Source organism: Lepidochelys kempii, chromosome 13, assembly GCF_965140265.1.
Source record: "Lepidochelys kempii isolate rLepKem1 chromosome 13, rLepKem1.hap2, whole genome shotgun sequence".
NCBI lineage: Eukaryota > Metazoa > Chordata > Testudines > Cheloniidae > Lepidochelys > Lepidochelys kempii.
The window spans coordinates 23,732,542-23,750,057 of record NC_133268.1 but is presented as its reverse complement, the minus strand read 5'-3'; the positions used below and the strand labels follow the sequence as shown (position 1 = coordinate 23,750,057).

The 17,516-nt window shown below is 42.4% G+C and overlaps 1 protein-coding gene across 2 annotated transcripts in view; it reads right to left on the bottom strand.

The window, feature by feature from the left end:
- The window catches only part of PTPRT (protein tyrosine phosphatase receptor type T), a 734,376-nt gene that overhangs the window by 229,663 nt on the left and 487,197 nt on the right, over positions 1-17,516 (bottom strand). For both annotated transcript variants that reach the window (XM_073309805.1, XM_073309804.1), the window contains exons 8-9: positions 7,909-8,205; positions 338-447 (exon numbers count right to left, since the gene is read on the bottom strand). In XM_073309805.1, the coding sequence (XP_073165906.1) occupies positions 338-447; positions 7,909-8,205 (407 nt within the window). The remainder of the gene's footprint in view (positions 1-337; positions 448-7,908; positions 8,206-17,516) is intronic.

The window sequence follows — 17,516 nt, the reverse complement described above, 5'->3', positions numbered from 1 at the left end:
AAAGCCTGAAAGCATTATAGTTCTAGGGACAGAAAGGAAGGAAAGTATATCTTGGAAATGGTGTAGAGCAATAAATGGCAGAATTTGTGATGACCTGGATGTGGGGCAATGGAGATAGTTAAGGGTCACATTTGGATGTGATTTAAAATGGAGCTATTTACGAGATTTCAGTGGCAGCAGCAAGGTACCATGAAGATTCTCACCTATTTTATTTAGGCCTCCTTTAAACACCTACTGAAATCTCTCAAACATCATGGCTATGCTGACCACTACACTTGCACACATATGGAACAGGTCGTCTGATAGATACTCTTTCACAGCAATCTGTTCTCCTTACCTCATAGAGTGTAATGATACCATTGGTCTCATTTGGAGGCTTCCACTGAACATAGATTTTTTCTTCAAAGGGTCCTCCTTGGATAGATTCTAGGGGAACAGGCCCAGGAACTGTAAAGGAAAAGAGTGGAAAGTCAGTAACTCTCCACAACAGTCACATGTGTACCGCCAGAGAGGCTGAAGTCTTCCAGCAATGGCTGGTGCTCTAGAGCTGAGAAAACATACACTCTGGGCCAAACGGCAACATTTAAAAAGGTATTAGTACCCATTACTATTGGTCCATTCTTGACCTGGGGGGTCCAAACATGAAAACTCAAGTACTGAATATTAACAACAAACACACACTCATGTAAAGACGCTGCTATCTTCCAATGTTTCAGTGATCCACCATACCTAGCTCCACCCACATGACAAAGGCAACTTATTGAGAGTATTTATTACAGAATCAGAGATTATAGAAGATAAAAAAGCTACTTAATGTATTACCAGCTAGTGCTCTGTTTGTATATCTGCACACACCCAGATTTCCCCATCCCCAACATGATCATGCAAGAAATTGCCTACTTCTATTACCAAGCAATTATGCATTTATAATTTTACCATTTATCACATATTCAGGTATCTATAGATATTTCCTTTTGTTACAAAATGTGTATTTTTTATTTTCCAACTTATCACATTCCTTTTACATATTAAGATAATAAAAATACATTCCTTAAATAAAAAGAAATTGAACAAGTGTGCATGATTTAACATAGCCTCAAACATAGCAACTTGTGTCATACAGCAAAATACATAGAACCTCGAGTTACAAACACCTCAGAGGTTGTTCGAAACTCTGAAATGTTCATAACTCTCAACAAAATGTTATGGTTCTTTCAAAAGTTTACAACTGAACATTGATTTAATATAGCTTTGAAACTTTACTATGTGGAATAAAAATGCCGCTTTCCCTTTATTTTTGTAGTAGTTTACTTCTAACACAGTACTGTACTGTGTTTGTTTTTTTGTTTGTTTGTTTTTTTGTTTGTCTCTGCTGCTTCCTGATTGTGTAGTACTTCTGGTTCCAATGAGGTATGTGGTTGACTTGTCAGTTTGTAACTGGTGTTTGTAACTCTGAGGTTCTATTGTAGTAATATTTTGCTCTTACAAAGTACTTTCACCAAACCCCTCTCTACAGAAGTGATTAAAAAGTATTATCCCCACTTCACAGAAGTGGTAACTGAGAAACGAATATGCTTAGATCTCAATACTGCTCACATGGGTCCATTGCAGAATTGGAAGCTGAATGACTTGCTTTGAGTCACATGGAAAATCAGTGATGGAGCTGAGAACAAAACACAGTCTGGTACTCTAATTACTGGACTAAGTGACCCATAATTCAGGAGGCACACCAATAAACACATCTACTGTTGTTGCTGGGTCAACACATACTGATCTAACCTTGTAAGCTTTACTTCAACAGCACATTGTCTTAAACCTTAGATGACAGTGTCAGTAAATATTTTTTTTATGTAAGATTTGCCTAAGTTATTTGTCTCAAAGATGTAATGGATTTGTGTTTAAAGCATCAGGTATAACAGGATTCATGCTTTGTTTTGGTATGACACTGAGTTTAAAATAGCATACGAGTTCTGTTTTGTGTACAAGCAAAACCAACATAAAATAACTAGAGATTGAGCCATGAAGACCTCCTTTAAGATGTATGTAAATGAGCTAAGCCAAATATTTTTCTTTTCTTCCCAGCCTTTTGGATAATTTTATTCCCTATCTTATCTCCTGTTTCCTGTCTTAGGTAATCTTCCATCATTGTCACAAACAATTCTTTAATGGGTTCATTTTCTTCCCCTTTTGCTCTGTGTGCACTTTCTGGTTGAGTTCTAGGAATAAAGTTATTCGCTTCATAATTTTATTCTTAAAATGTATTTACAGGCAGACTGCTAACTATTACAATCTTCCTTGTCTTTTGGACATTGACGTATAATTAAACTAGGCACTTTCCAATCACTGAGTGAAGCTATGTATGTACCAGTATGAAGGACTGGTATTGCGCAGCTGTATCTTTCTCTTCTTTAACTGATGGACATCTTTGTTTGCGTATCAGCAACAGGAAGTGTTTTCATTTTGTTTTATTTTTTGCTATAGTCAGTATTTAAGGATCAGCTCTGGCTTCAGAAAAATTAAACTGTCTTCAGTGCATAAGTAATGCATCTACCAATGACAGCCAGGCAATGCAGAACACATTCAAGAGTCACTCTTTTCTTCTGTGGTGAAGATTCCCCAGAAGGAAGATTAAGATTTGCCGTATTCAAGAGTAAGATTTGCCAGGAGAGAGATTCCCATTCGGCTCACATTGCAAAGCTGCAGCCTATTGATTATGACATCTTATACTTAAATCATGACCCTGCTAAAGAGGGTAAACAAAGTAAGGCCAAATGGCAGCCGTGGCCACTTCAGTAGTATGTCCAAATCCCAAACCTGGAGACTCAACTAGGTATGCAAGCACATGAGTTCCTGCATTACACACCGAAGTAGCAATAACAGCATCCAAATGTGAGAAGTAACTTTCTATTAAGCTGCTCAGGTTGAAAAGCTGTACAGTTTGTCCAACCAACTGGTGGGAGACGGACAACTGAGGAAATCCACTCTTGTATCTGGCCACAAGGTTGCTCACACCACACTTCTCTCTTGGCAGTATCACATGAAAGGCTATGACACCTCCAGTTTGGTTTTATCACATTTTGGCTCATTTAAGTGGGCAGATTGGTGGAGGGGGTTTGGCATGTGTTTGAGAGATTAGACTCCCCTAGACCAGATGTTTTACTAACACTCAGTGAAGGGAGAGCAGGGGACATGAACATTTTTTTAAAAAGTACTGTCTGAGTCAACACTGACTGATGGAAAGAACCTCACAAGAGCTCCATTTTACTAAATGGAAGAAAGTATGAAGGAATATTGCAAGTTCTCCTGAAAACCTCGAACAAGGAACTTTGAAATAAGTGTGCCATCTCTGGACAAGTTGGTTCAGCATGCTTGAGGCTAACAGACACAAAACAGTGTTAGTATCTTGCATAAACAGTAGATAGGCAAAAATACAGGATTTATAGGAGAAAGGATTGTCTCCTCAAGATTACAAAGTGTTCAGTGAGCACAAATGGTCAGGAGATTGAGGAGAGTTGGTCTCCAGAAATGAGGTGGTAAACTGAAGACATTTAGGGCCAAGTTCTGTTCTGACATACAGCTGTGAGAGTATGCAGCATGAGACTACATATTATGTCCAGAGTTTACCACGTATTAGATAGGATTATGGCTCAGACACCAATAAGACACACGCGTAGCCACTTGGATTCTTCATTTGTGCACTTTTGTTAAATTCCTGGAGATCAGCGCACAGCCCAAGAAACACTCTTTGGTATCATAGACCAGCTATGCCAAACCACTCCACAGTTCCCACTGAAGCTCTGAGGTTGTGATAGCTTCCACAGTAGCTATACCTCTTTATCGTACGAGGCAATGACTAGTGCAGTTGCACAGTGATGGATCTATCACACCTGCTCCAATGCTTCCCCTGCTTCTGCCCCATACCTCAAAATCCTTGTAGGACAGGACAGAGATCAGACTCACAGAATTGTGCTCCATCCAGGAGGTATATACCCCTGTCTGGTTTCAATAACTCTTCCTGCCTGTGCAGCAGAACAACGCTGGTTCCAATGCATTTGATGAGTGCCACATTCAGAGGAGGGAGCAGGGTTTTCCCTTTTAGGAAAAAAAACTATTTCACCCGGGGAAGGGGGCCTGGAAGAATTAGAGAAGATAGAACACTTGCATGGTCTTCATCAGAAATTGTTTTCAACATGTAACCTTCCCTTCTCCCAATACCTTTTCAAAGATCCACTGATCTCCCAGACCTACTGACCAACCCCACAGCCCATAATCTCTGTCCAGGAGCAATAGAGATGGAATGAACAATATCTTAGGGTGCTACGTGAAGTGGCTAGCACAGACACTGCAGAAAACAATGGCAGAGATACCAGACCCTCATTTTTAGGGGCCCGCTATATTCTCTCCCTAAGGTTACCCTGCCGTGCAGGGTGTTTATATTTTCCTTTAGTGTAGGTCTTGTGCATTTACCACTGTTCCATCAAATATGGTGAATTAACAAGTGTGTGCAGGGAAATGTACCCTATATAGAACCCTACAAGGAAAAGGAGGAGACGAACGAGTTAAATAGCACCAGTGCTCTAACATTCTGGTTATAACATCAACGAATAATAAAATCCAGTGGAGAATTCAATGTACCCTCCTTTTTCCCGCACACAACATTAAAACTATCTACACAGATAGCTAGACTGCACCCTGGCATAGAACTGCTCCAGGGCTGTTCACCTTTATCAATATGAAAGGCTGATTTCCCCAGCAGAGTAACAATTTAAGATTTATCTTTCATTGCGATTACAAAGCCACTAAAAAATCCACCTACTCAAGCAAAACTCTAATGCTGTGAAAGATAACTAACCAAATGCACTCCCAGCCCTGTCTGATAAAAACTCTGATCATTTCCCTGAATGAATAGAAAGATCCGCCATCTCCTGGACTTCCCTTTGTGATATACTGTAATGCCAGAGCCACTTTCATCAGAGAGAAATTTAGCTCAGCAGTGCCTAATGGCTCAGGCAAGGGAAAGATGCCTCCTTATAGCCCATTACACAGAGTGGATGCCTGCAGCCCATAAGGACTCTTAGTTTGAGTCTCAGCTAAGGTGGCTTTGTGACAGAGAGCAATTTTCTGCAATATCCTGGACAAACCTTACTGAATTAAGTTAAACCTTATTGAATTGTTTAATATCTTTGGGATCCACTGTAGTAAAAATACAATTGTTTACATGGTACTGTAGAATTGTGTATAACTTTTCAAGGAGACTGATTAATGGAAAGCTTGGGGAAATGCTAGGAACTTTAAAGAACTGTTTGGGACAATGTGTTAAGTGGGTTTCCTTGGAGGTCCTTGGGAGGCCTTTTGAAGAGATGCCCGGAAAACCCAATGCCTATTGATCACCTGTTCCTGGAAACTCCAGATCAAAGAACATCTACCACTGTACAAAGGAGAGACTAAACTTTTCATGAGTATGCGAGTTCTGAACTCAGGCTCTTCTGAAGTTGTACCACAACGGAGACCCCTCTGTAGGGTTTGAAAGGACTAATCACCTGCCAGACCCCATAGTAGATTTGAGGATGATCCCTGATAAGCTTATTAGCATGTGGGTAGGTTATTTTATTGTTTTCTCTGTGACACTTTTAACCTAAGAGTAAATGATGGGTTTGAGGTACAGGAGGGGTCTGTGGGCTGTGGGGTGGAGCCAAGGAGTTCAAAGTATGGGAGAGGGTTCCGGGCTGAGGCAGAGGGTATGGGCTCTGGGCTGGGGATACAGGTTCCGGGATGGGGCCAGAAATGAGGGGTTCAGGGTGCAGGAGGGGGCTCTGGGCTGGGGGCAGGGGCTTAGAGTGCAGGGGAGTGAGTGCCCCGGCATGGGGTTGAGCTGTGGCATGGGGCCTGGGATGAGGGATTTGGGGTGTAGGAGGGTGCTCTGGACTGGGATCGAAGGGTTTAGAGGGTAGGAGGGGGATCAGGGCTGTGTCAGGGGGTTGGGGCACAGGAGGGGGTCAGCAGTGCAGGCTCTGGGTGGCGCTTACCTCAAGCAGCTCCTGGAAGCAGCAGCATGTCCCCACTCTGGCTCTACGTGGAGGCATGGCCAAGTGGCTCTGCACACTTCCCCGTCTGCATGTGCCACCCCCGCAACTCCCATTGGCTGTGGTTCCTGGCCATTGGGAGCAGCGGAGCTGGTGCTTGGGGTGAGGGCAGCATGCAGAGCCCCCTGGCTTCCCCTATGTTTATGAGCAGAAGGGGGGACATGCTGCTGCTTCCAGGAGCTGCGTGGAGCCATGAGAGGTAGGAAACCTGCCTTAGCCCTGCTGTGCCATCGACTGGACTTTTAATGGCCCGGTCAGTGGTGCTGACGGGAGTCACGAGGGTCCCTTTTCAATCAGGTGTTCCAGTCAAAAACCCGTCACCTGGCAACCCTACTCCTGCCTCTGATTGGCCCATGATGTCAGTCTCCGTTGCCCACATTAAATGTTCAAAACAAGCACCTTTGTATTTTCTCCCATGCTGCCCCTCATGCTTGGAAGAAGCTCCCTGTAAACAACCACAACACTACAACATTATCCACTTTCAAATTCTCTTTTGCTCTGAGGCCTACAAAAAGGATAGACAATGACTGGTTGCTGGTGTGCTGAGAACACTGCTTCCCATGCTGACCAACATTGTCTCATTGTTTTCTTGTAGCTTGCTTCTTGTCTTTTTTGTTCTGTGTTTGTAGAGAGCCTCACACATTAGGGTCCTGGACACCTAAGCGTAGGGTGACCAGATAGCAAGTGTGAAAAATCGGGACGGGGGGGAGGGGTAATAGGCACCTATATAAGTAAAGGTCCCGAATATCTCGACTGTCCCTATAAAATAGGGACATCTGGTCATTCTACCTAAGCGACACAATAATACAAATATTAATAAATAATAATACATCCTCAAAGCACTTCTAATGGAACAAGAGTGGCAGAATCTGGCCTCATTAATTTAGCATAATATGTGTACATGATATGTTAGGACACTCTGTGACCTGGAATGTCCAGAATTATGGAAAAAGGTTCATTCTGGAAATTAATTTATGTACAAAAATCCTTATTAAAATGTTATTTAGGTTGGAAAGTTAAACACCCAAAAGTTTGCAAGTGTCAGAATTGCAGTTGCCTATGCAAACTTCATTCTGGTCCCCTACGCCTCCAGCTGTGCACTGAATGAGGGCAGACCCCTGTCGAAAAGACAGCATGTGCTCCCCTAATTAACGGCTGCATTATAATGCATATCCACAAAGTGGCAGGATTAAGGTTGGACATGCAACCATAAATCTCAAATTTGCTACCTTGAGTGCCTGACTCTACAACCTAAATAACGTTCTTTATCACATTTGGTATGTAATTTCCTAGGGTGTTTTTTTGTTTGTTTGTTTGTTTGTTTGTTTTAAGGGAAGACAGTAAAATTCTGTTATGTAAACTCATAACAAGAACAGGTATCAGCAGGGTTTGAACACTGAGTCTTTGGCACTGCAGCACACATTTCTAATTGGAGCTATTAGATTAACCAGCTTCCCCTACAATAAATAAAATAAGCTATGGGACTGGAGAAGTTTGTCTCAGGGGGTTGAGGGAAAATGGGGGGGGGTGCAGCACTGGGAGTTTAGCACCCAACACTCCCCAGAACTGGGTCCTTTGCTGTTGACTGACAGACATGAATATTACTTGCGGCTTCACAGTGCTTTACAGACATTATCCTTGCCGCGAAAAATAGGTAAGTATATATAATCCCTATTTTAATTGCAGCCCAAGGAAATACGATACGGAGTTCGTGAGACACCACCTCCAAGCCCACAATGCCATTTTTACAAAGTCATTTCCCCCTCACACCCCCGAACAGTTACTTAGAACTTTGAACCATGGGGGGAAATTTTTTTTTTCTTACCATCCTCTTCAGTCTGTACCACCAGCTCCTCGCTTTCCATTTTGCCCTCTGGATTAGAAAGTGCTAGCCTCAACCGGATGGTCATGAAGGGCCGAAGGCCTCGCAAGGTATAATGTGAGGATGTCTGGATGAGTTCCTCTGCCTCGTACTTCTGCTGGTTAAACACATACTGGTACTGGACTGTTAGGTTGTAGCTGTGGCAACGGGTCACCGCGTAACCAAAGGGCTCCCATTGCAAGGTCAGCTGCCGGGAGCGAATGTCAACAACTTCCACACTCTGCGGTCCATGGACTGGATCTGTGCAACAAATGAAAGAAATGAAAGGGCTTTAAAGGAGGCAGGCAACTGTGGATCTCTCAGTGTGCATTATCTATAGTACTTATGGCCCAACTTGCTATAGTAGCTGAGCACCTGGCTATCTTTAATGAATTTGTCCTCACAACACCCCCGTGAGGTAGGAAAAAGTGCTATTCTTGCTGTTCTGCAGACGGGGAACTGAGGCACAGAGAGACTAAATGTCCTGCCCAAGAGATCTGAGGTGGGGCAGTAACTGAACCCAGTTCTCTCACATCCTAAGCTAATGCCCTAACCAGTGCACATCCTCCCTGCACAGGGAATGAGAACATGAGGGTACAGTATGGAGGTTTATGAGAATGAGTTTGGAAACACCACTGCACTTCACCAGTGCTACTGTTCTCTCTTTTTAAATGCTTGGGAGGCACTCGGACACTTGGTCTAGTCTACTCCTACGCCCTATTGTCAAAGCCTTGAATGAGTTATTAGGGTAACATCTCACCATACCACCACACATTCTTCATGCACTACATGTTTATAAGAACAGCTATTTTAGAAATACAGCTTGACTGGGTGAGACAATTTTTTTGTGTTCATCCATCTGTAAAACCAGGCTACTTTAATTCCTAAATCCCACACTACTGGGAAATTTCTCAGAGAAAGAGGATAAATATTGAAAGTAATGTTTTAGAATCTCATACTTTTTTTTTCAAATACACATTAATATCATTATTTTAATGTCCAATATAACAGGACCTTCCAGAACCAGAACTAGCACCTAATGCTAAGGATACATGCTATAAAATTATGATAGATACCATACAATAAATGAACTGCTGTGTATCCACACTGGACAGTTAGGAATCTCCCTTTCACACATTTCTAACCCTAATGGGTCACATGTTATCACACCTTAAACATGTCACAGGTATAGAACTGTATATTTCTGTACCTTAGGCCAGTGCAAGTTTGGCGTGAAACATTCCTCTGGCAATTTTTTTCTTTTTAAATGGTGGCTATTTAAAAGGGCCCATGGACCTCAAACATTAATAGAAGCTGCAGCAGAGGTTAATTATTGGTTGAAGGGCAGGAGAAGTGGTCATATAAGTACCACTTATGAGATGAATACCACAACGACAGAAGTAATCTAAAGTCCTAATGAGTTCATTATTCTTTTTACACACTCAGCTTGAGGTAAAGATGCAGGTGTAAGAATAATTTTCACCAGGTGTTGCCTATTTATGTTTACAGCATAGCTTTGACCACTAAACCTGCTCTTTAAAAAGTGAGTGTAAGAGTGTAAAGTTGTATTTTACACAAAGATTGAGGGATGATTGAGTGAATGATTGAGATGCATTAGGTGGTAAGTATACTACGTATACACACACACACACATTTTTGAGCGGGTATTTCTCAAAATTGTATGGTATTTTAAAGTTTTAATTAATCATCCCTCAATCAGTGCTTCAAGAGTGCACATGTACGAATGCAGGACAGAAAATTCGTGAAATACATATAATTTTCATCTGCAGCTTCTTAATATTAGAGCATTATTTAAAATGTTTTACCCACAAATTCTGCCCTCTCTCATTTTCAAACCACAGAAAGACTACTACTTCTTTTAAAAAACAAACAAACAAACAAAAACGGTCATAAGGAAAACAAAATAGTTTTAGAAAGAGAGAGAGAAATAAAAGGGGGGAAATGCCCTCTAGAATTTGTTATGAAGTGAAGAACAACAAACAAAGCATCTCCTCTTCTGCTAATGTATGAGCAGAGAACATACTAATGGTCGGTGAGACACGTCTCTCTGCAAAATCTGTAACAATTAACAATGGGGCAATAACTACTTCAGAAATGAACATTTCATATATATTAAAACACACGTGTGCACTTTAAAAATAGGACAGTAAAATGAGGTGTTTTAAAGCATGCAACTATGGTTTAAAGAAAAGGAGTACTTGCGCCACAAGTACTCCTTTTCTTTCTGCAGATACAGACTAACACGGCTGCTGCTCTGAAAACTATGGTTTAGAATTTCAAATCTCTCATACAGTAATTGCTATTGTATTCCGTTTTTTATAATCATTCTTGGCACTTCCATAGCATATTCAATGACTGGTTGCAGAGCTCTTTACAAACATTGAAGCCTCAATCCCCACATTGTGATGAAGGCTTTATCCTCATTTTAAAGAGGGATAAATGGAGGCACAGAGAGGTGGCTTGTGCAGGAACACACAGCCCACCGCAGAAGTTTAGAACTAACACCTAGTTTCCTGCTCCAGCCATTAGATAACACTTTCCCTAGAAATACACATTTAACACTTTACGTTGAATAACAACAGCTATTTCTGAGCTGAAAGCTGGTAACTAGTCACCTGGATATGGCAACACAACAAAGAGTGCAATGGGGGGTGTGTGTGAAAAAATCTTATACCCAGCTGAAACTATCATGGGAGATACAGGCAGGCAAAACAATTACCTAGATTGGAATGTAGTGAGGCCACTGGGATCTAAAAGCCACTACGCAAAAGGGAGTACAAAATTTTAAAATGACAAATTGCCAGGCCCTCAACAGAATTTCTCACTCAAAAGATGATGCCAAGCACAGCACCACCTGTCACACTGATGGGATTTAGGTTCAGTGTGGTCTCATCCTGAACTGTCTTTGCACCAAATCTCCTCCACCCTTCCCTCCAATCTGTGATCTCTATTCTATTTAGTTACTATTTACCAAGGCATTTGGTACAATTCCTATTTTTTAAGTTAACAAGTGCTGCTGGCCTCTCCAGGTGGATAGACTGGGAAATGGGGAGGTAGACAATTCTGCTGTGTAACCAAGCAGTCTCATGTTCATGGAGACCTGTCAGGAAAGTGAAGAGGATGTTGAGACATGGGAGATGGAAGTCTCACCACTCACCCAAGTGCTTTACTAAACTGGATATGAAACCACAGGAGCTTGAAAGCCATTAGTAGTGAGCTGAGAACGCCACACATTTCTCCTGAGATGGATCCCTAAAAAGCTGAGATTACTCCAAATGATTCTGGTAAATGGAGCATCTTTACTTCTGAAGAGCCACATGGGATACAACCATACCTCCTCTCTTTTACATTTAAAGGGCCGGGGGGGGGGGTGAGAGGTAGAAAAAGTGAGCATGTGCAGGAAGAGAGACTATTTTTACTCTCAGAAGGAGCAGGAAGGGTTTGGGCATACTAGCTGAGCACTGTGTGGAGAAATCTCACCTGAACGTTCACGCTTTGTGCCTACTAGTAGCCAATCACTGATTTGCATAAGAAAAGTGAATGAATACATTTGCTGCCCCTGCCACTGCAGTTAGTTTTAAATGAAGGCTTCTATGGAGGGGCGCTGGAACAATTTGTATAGTGGGGGTGCTGAGAGTCATTGAACCAAACTGTAAATCCTGTATATAATGGCAACCACTTCAAACCAGGGGGTGTAGCAGCACCCCCAGCACCTTTAGTTCCAGCATCTATGCTTCTACATTTAGAGAGACTTATTTCTAGTTCCAGCTCTTCACAGCTTAGCCTCCTTATTACCAGACCTTCTGCGGGTCTTTGCCACTTGCCACCCTGTAGTAATTCATCTCTTTCTATGTGCCCCTTTTCTCCTTTAGTACCTCTGAAAAACCAGGCTGTTAGGGACACCAGTGGAGCACCAAAAAACTGAAGCACCCTAAAAGTCAGAGAAAACTTGGGAAAATGTAGATATTCTTGACCTGCCTAAGGACATATGGCAAGCGTTAGTGACAAGATTAGAATCAAATGTTCCCAACTCCAGATTCCATGCATAATCATTTAGGATATGCTACCTCATTAACTGAAGGATATTGTCTAGCAGCCAGGATTTTAGGAGTTATGTCTAAAAACAGCATCCTCACTCAAGTTTCTGGGTTATTTTTGTTCATGAGAAAATGTTTCCCTTTACATCAGTGATATTAGTGTTTTGACACAGGGGCAGGCAGCGGAGAATGGACTGTGTATGTATGGTCCTGCCATAACTATATAGTTCAAATGTTATGGGGTTCTGAAGATAATGATGGACTCCTAACAGGCTAGGATATCTATATACGGAACTTCCATCACTGGAATATCTCACTACTGTGTGGCTTTGTAATGGCGAAACATTGGGAATATTTAAGACAGAAGTTAAAAAAAAAAATCAGGACAGGCAATTGCCTTCCCCTTTTGATGTGAGGAAGGGTGCTCCAGTGTTTAGAGATGGGAACACAGAGCCAACTAATTCTATTCCTAGTTGATATTGGTATGATGTTAACCAAACTTTTTTATTTCCAACATCGTAATCCTGATTTTCAGGTGGGATACATTGCCACAGGCAGAAATGGATGCAGCATATAAAACAATCAAACTGTATTTGGGACACAACAATTAATCTGAAATTTCTGGAATAGAAAAGATGTAAGGAGAAAAAAAAATCTATCTTCCTTCCTAGTCAGCATTAGTGATAGCTCTCTACCCCTACTTTTATCACAGATGTTTTGTCAACAGGGGTTTACAGAATATGAACAATGAATTTTTCTACAGCGGACCATCACTGTAGGCAATTAAAGGAACCAAAAGAATGCACCTGTGAAAACCATCAGCCTCTTGAAGTGCAAAGACAGGCACACGTCTTTCAGGCTGCATCAAAGGGAAAGAATATTGAAATAGCAAAAGATAAAGAAGGTTCTTCCTTCAGCGCCCCCCTTTAGTCAAACCCCACATAATCACTAGGAGACTCGAGGCCTCAGAACATAGCAAGGCGAAAGCAAAAACATTCATGCTAGGAGACACCCAGGAAGCTGCAGATGGCAACTAAAAACACGATAAAATTTAAAATGGTCATTTAATTATAGTTATTGTCTTTACATTATTCAGGTTATGGAATGAATAATTAATTTGGGGGTGCCTGGTATATCGGTGTCAGTTTTGGCCAATGCATCGGTGCCATGGGTAAGGACTGGTTCTGATTTTAATGTAACCTCATCCAGACTTTCACCCCAAACCTGAGTTAAACAAAATATTCTGAAATTTGACTTTAACTTTCCCCTAATTTCCTTGCTCACCTCTGCACTTTGTAGTTCTACCAGGATCAGAAATGTCAGAAACCCACTTCTGTGAGATCTCCATCCCAGTTTCCAACAGATACTTAACAATTTTCTGTAGATTCTCTGAGATGCAGCCTTGAGGTCTTTCCTTAATCTTTCATGAGGGTAATCTGCCTATTAACTACAGATATGGGTCCGAGTCACAAAATAGTGTTTAGGCTAAATCTGTAACCCAAATTTAAAGACCTCTCTCTACTAACAATCTGCACTACATGATAGAGTGTCCTTCTAACAACTATTTTTAGGGTACCCAATCTCCAGTTGATCTGTCTACTACTTTTGGAGTCCAGCAAGAGGAAATGAGGATACTGTAGTGACGGTGAAAACTTGGGAATAGGCTGCAGCTTTCAGATTTATCTGCAGCCTGGCTAGGGGGCAGGTAATGGCCATCAAATGGCCTTTTAGTTTCTTGGGGAAGGGAAAACAAATACAACTATTCAAGCTCTAGGTTTGGAGAACAGGAAACCTGCCTGGAATTAAGTCAGTGAATTGAAGTAAACACTGAAGGTTTTATATTCTCTATCACCCTCTTCTCTCACTTTCAATCTCAATTTCTCTGAGAACCAAAACCATATAATTTAGAAAATGCTCCTCTGTTTCCAATCTCATTTCCTCTGCAGCACAAACCATTTTTTTTACACATTTTAAAGCCAGGAATGGTTAGCTGTTCTTAAAGGACAGTGATCCCACTCTCTTGTCTATTTATTCCTTCAGCAGTTTCGGTTTCTTAAATATACTTCTCAATTCTGCAGTCTTATTACCAGATGTTCAGTGGTATCCATGCACAGCGGAATCTATTGCATCACCTCCATTTACTTTTTGTAATGTGGTAATGAATTATTTCTCCCCCTCCCACCCAAGAACAAGCTGAGAACAAAGAGAAAAATGATAGTGTTTCTAATCCATCGGTAGTCGATTTACCACCAGTAAACTTCCGAGGATAAGTCAATCAGTTTAATTTCTAGAGTATTGGAATGGAGATATCAAATCCTAATACATCCCGTGACCCACAGTCTATTAGATAATGCATGATACAATTGCCCATAAGCCATCAACGATATTGGCGTGTTCTGGGTGGCTTCATATTCATGCTGTTCACCCTCCCAGCATTTAAGGAAGAAAGAAGAGGGGAGGAAGCAGAGGTGGTGGATTTGGGCTCTGACCCAATAATTCTGCTACATATTTAGCTGACATGGTCCCTACTAGCTGACAGCAAGCACCTGCTTCGTCTTTGTCCACCTTCGCAACAGTGAGTAGCCTCCCAAATGTTCCCTGCCCATCAATTCTGGAAGGCTTGGAGTGAAGGACATCACCAGGTCTCTTGCAGGGCTACCACTGATAGACTTCCCTCACCGACTTGACCTGGGGGCGGTTTGTAACATAGCGGAAGAGTGGTCTGGCAGTGAAGTCATGTGACAAGAAGTTGGGAAATCTGAGTTCATTCCAAGCTCACCTATGAATTTCCTGTATGACCTTAGTCGACTCTATTAAGTCCTGATTTCCAAAAGGGCAGATGGCTACAACCTGGATCAGCGCATGGTTATTGCACACAAATTAAGCGTTTGACTACACAAGCATTTTTGTGTACAGCCCTGAGCTTCTGCTCAGTTTTAAAAAGCTGATCCTTTTTAAAACAAAGTACTGGTGATGGATTCCCCCCAGTATGCCACCTGGAATGGGGTACCACTGAGCACCCTGACCCATTGTAATGGCCTGGGCTCCCTCTCACACTGTACTGCTATGACAAGCAGCAAACCCCTCCAGCCTTCACTTTCACCAGCATTCACACAGGAAGGGACACACCCAGCTGCAGTTATACAAAGGCTCTCTAACCACCAGCTTCCCAGCCTGGGATCCCAGAGCAGGACTGTCCTGCCCTGGTCAATTCTGGCCAGTATATGGGTTTAATACCTGGTCTGCCTCTCCCTCAATGTGAAGAGAACAATGCACACTTGTGGATAACCAAGCAGATTTTCCCCAACCACTCCAGTCAAGGCTCACTGGTTTAGATTAAAAACAAAACGAAGTTTATTAACTACAAAAGATAGATTTTAAGTGATTATAAAGGACAGCAAACAGATCAAAGCAGATTACTTAGCAAATAAACAAAAATGCAAACTAAGCTTAATATACTAGATAGATTGGATATGAATTAGATTCTCACCCTGAGAAATGATACAAGCAGGCTGCAGATCCTTAAGGAGCAAGCTGCACTTGCTTTACAGCTTGGAACCCCAGGTGTTTCATACACAGGATAGAAATCCCTTGGGCCTGGGTCCAGCACTTCCCCCACTTCAGGCTTTGTTCCTCAGGTGTTTCCAGAAGTCCTCTTGTGTGGGGAATGAAGAACCACAGATGATGTCACTCCTTGCCTTATATAGCTGTTGCATATGGCAGATGTGATGGGTTACCCCCCACTCTGGAATGCCAACGGATATACTGGGGTCCCACTGAGCCCACTGGTTCCACCAGCCTGGGCTCTCTCACCCTGTCTTGCTGAGCCAGGCCCTCAAGTCTCCTCCAGCACACACACACACACACACACACGGCCACACCCAGCTCCACAAAATGACAGACACTGAAATCAGCCCTTTGTGGGAAGACTCCATTTGGGGATTGCCCAGTGCTCAAGTGCACATCCCCTCTGGAGCATAAACCCAAAATTGTATTGTCTTGCACTGCATAGAAATCTGTACAGTGTTAAGCTCATGAAAATTGCCCTCAATGTGGAGGAAGATATGCACAGCTCCCCGCCCTCCCACCCCACCCCAGTTATGAATTGCACAAACTGCGTTTTAGAAAACAAAACAAATTTATTAACTACGAAGGATATATTTAAGTGATTATAATGGATAGCAAACAGATCAAGGTAGATTACTGAGCAAATAAAGCAAACACGCAAACTAAACTTAATACACTAAAGAAACTGGCTACAAGTAGTAATTTCTTAACCTAAATGTTGTTTTAAGCAGGTTGCAGAGACAAAATTATTTTGCCCGCAGCTTAGAATTCCACATATATTTTTCACAGGCCAGACACCTTCTATCCTAGGTCCAGTTCTTACCAAGTTCAGTCTTAGGTGTTTTTAGCCATCATCTTGGGCAGGGATTCAGTGAAGAACCAACCTGATTAACTCACTCCCCAGCCTTAAATAGGATTTACATACAGCGGGAATCCTTTGTTTCCCAGTTTGATCCCCACCCCCTACCAGTGGAAAAAGACCAGCAGTCCAAGATGGTGTCCAGTACCAGGTGACATGATCACATGACCCTGCAGTGTCAAAGCAGTACCCCAGGAAGCTTCTCAGGTTGGTGGGAGATTAGCATCTTCAAAGACCTATTCTTCTCCCTAGTGGTTTATTGACTAACCAGCTGGACTGGTTGTTGGTGTTGCTGGTGGGCGTTCCCCAGGTGCAAACGCTTTTGCAATTGATACATAGTCAATATTCCTAACTTCAGATACAGAAATGATATATGCATACAAATAGGATAATCATAGAATCATAGAATATCAGGGTTGGAAGGGACCTCAGGAGGTCATCTAGTCCAACCCCCTGCTCAAAGCAGGACCAATCCCCAATTAAATCATCCCAGCCAGGGCTTTGTCAAGCCTGACCTTAAAAACTTCTAAGGAAGGAGATTCTACCACCTCCCTAGGTAACGCATTCCAGTGTTTCACCACCCTCCTAGTGAAAAAGTTTTTCCTAATATCCAACCTAAACCTCCCCCACTGCAACTTGAGACCATTACTCCTTGTCCTGTCCTCTTCTACCACTGAGAATAGTCTAGAACCATCCTCTCTGGAACCACCTCTCAGGTAGTTGAAAGCAGCTATCAAATCCCCCCTCATTCTTCTCTTCTGCAGACTAAACAATCCCAGTTCCCTCAGCCTCTCCTCATAAGTCATGTGTTCCAGACTCCTAATCATTTTTGTTGCCCTTCGCTGGACTCTCTCCAATTTATCCACATCCTTCTTGTAGTGTGGGGCCCAAAACTGGACACAGTACTCCAGATGAGGCCTCACCAATGTCGAATAGAGGGGGACGATCACGTCCCTCGATCTGCTCGCTATGCCCCTACTTATACATCCCAAAATGCCATTGGCCTTCTTGGCAACAAGGGCACACTGCTGACTCATATCCAGCTTCTCGTCCACTGTCACCCCTAGGTCCTTTTCCGCAGAACTGCT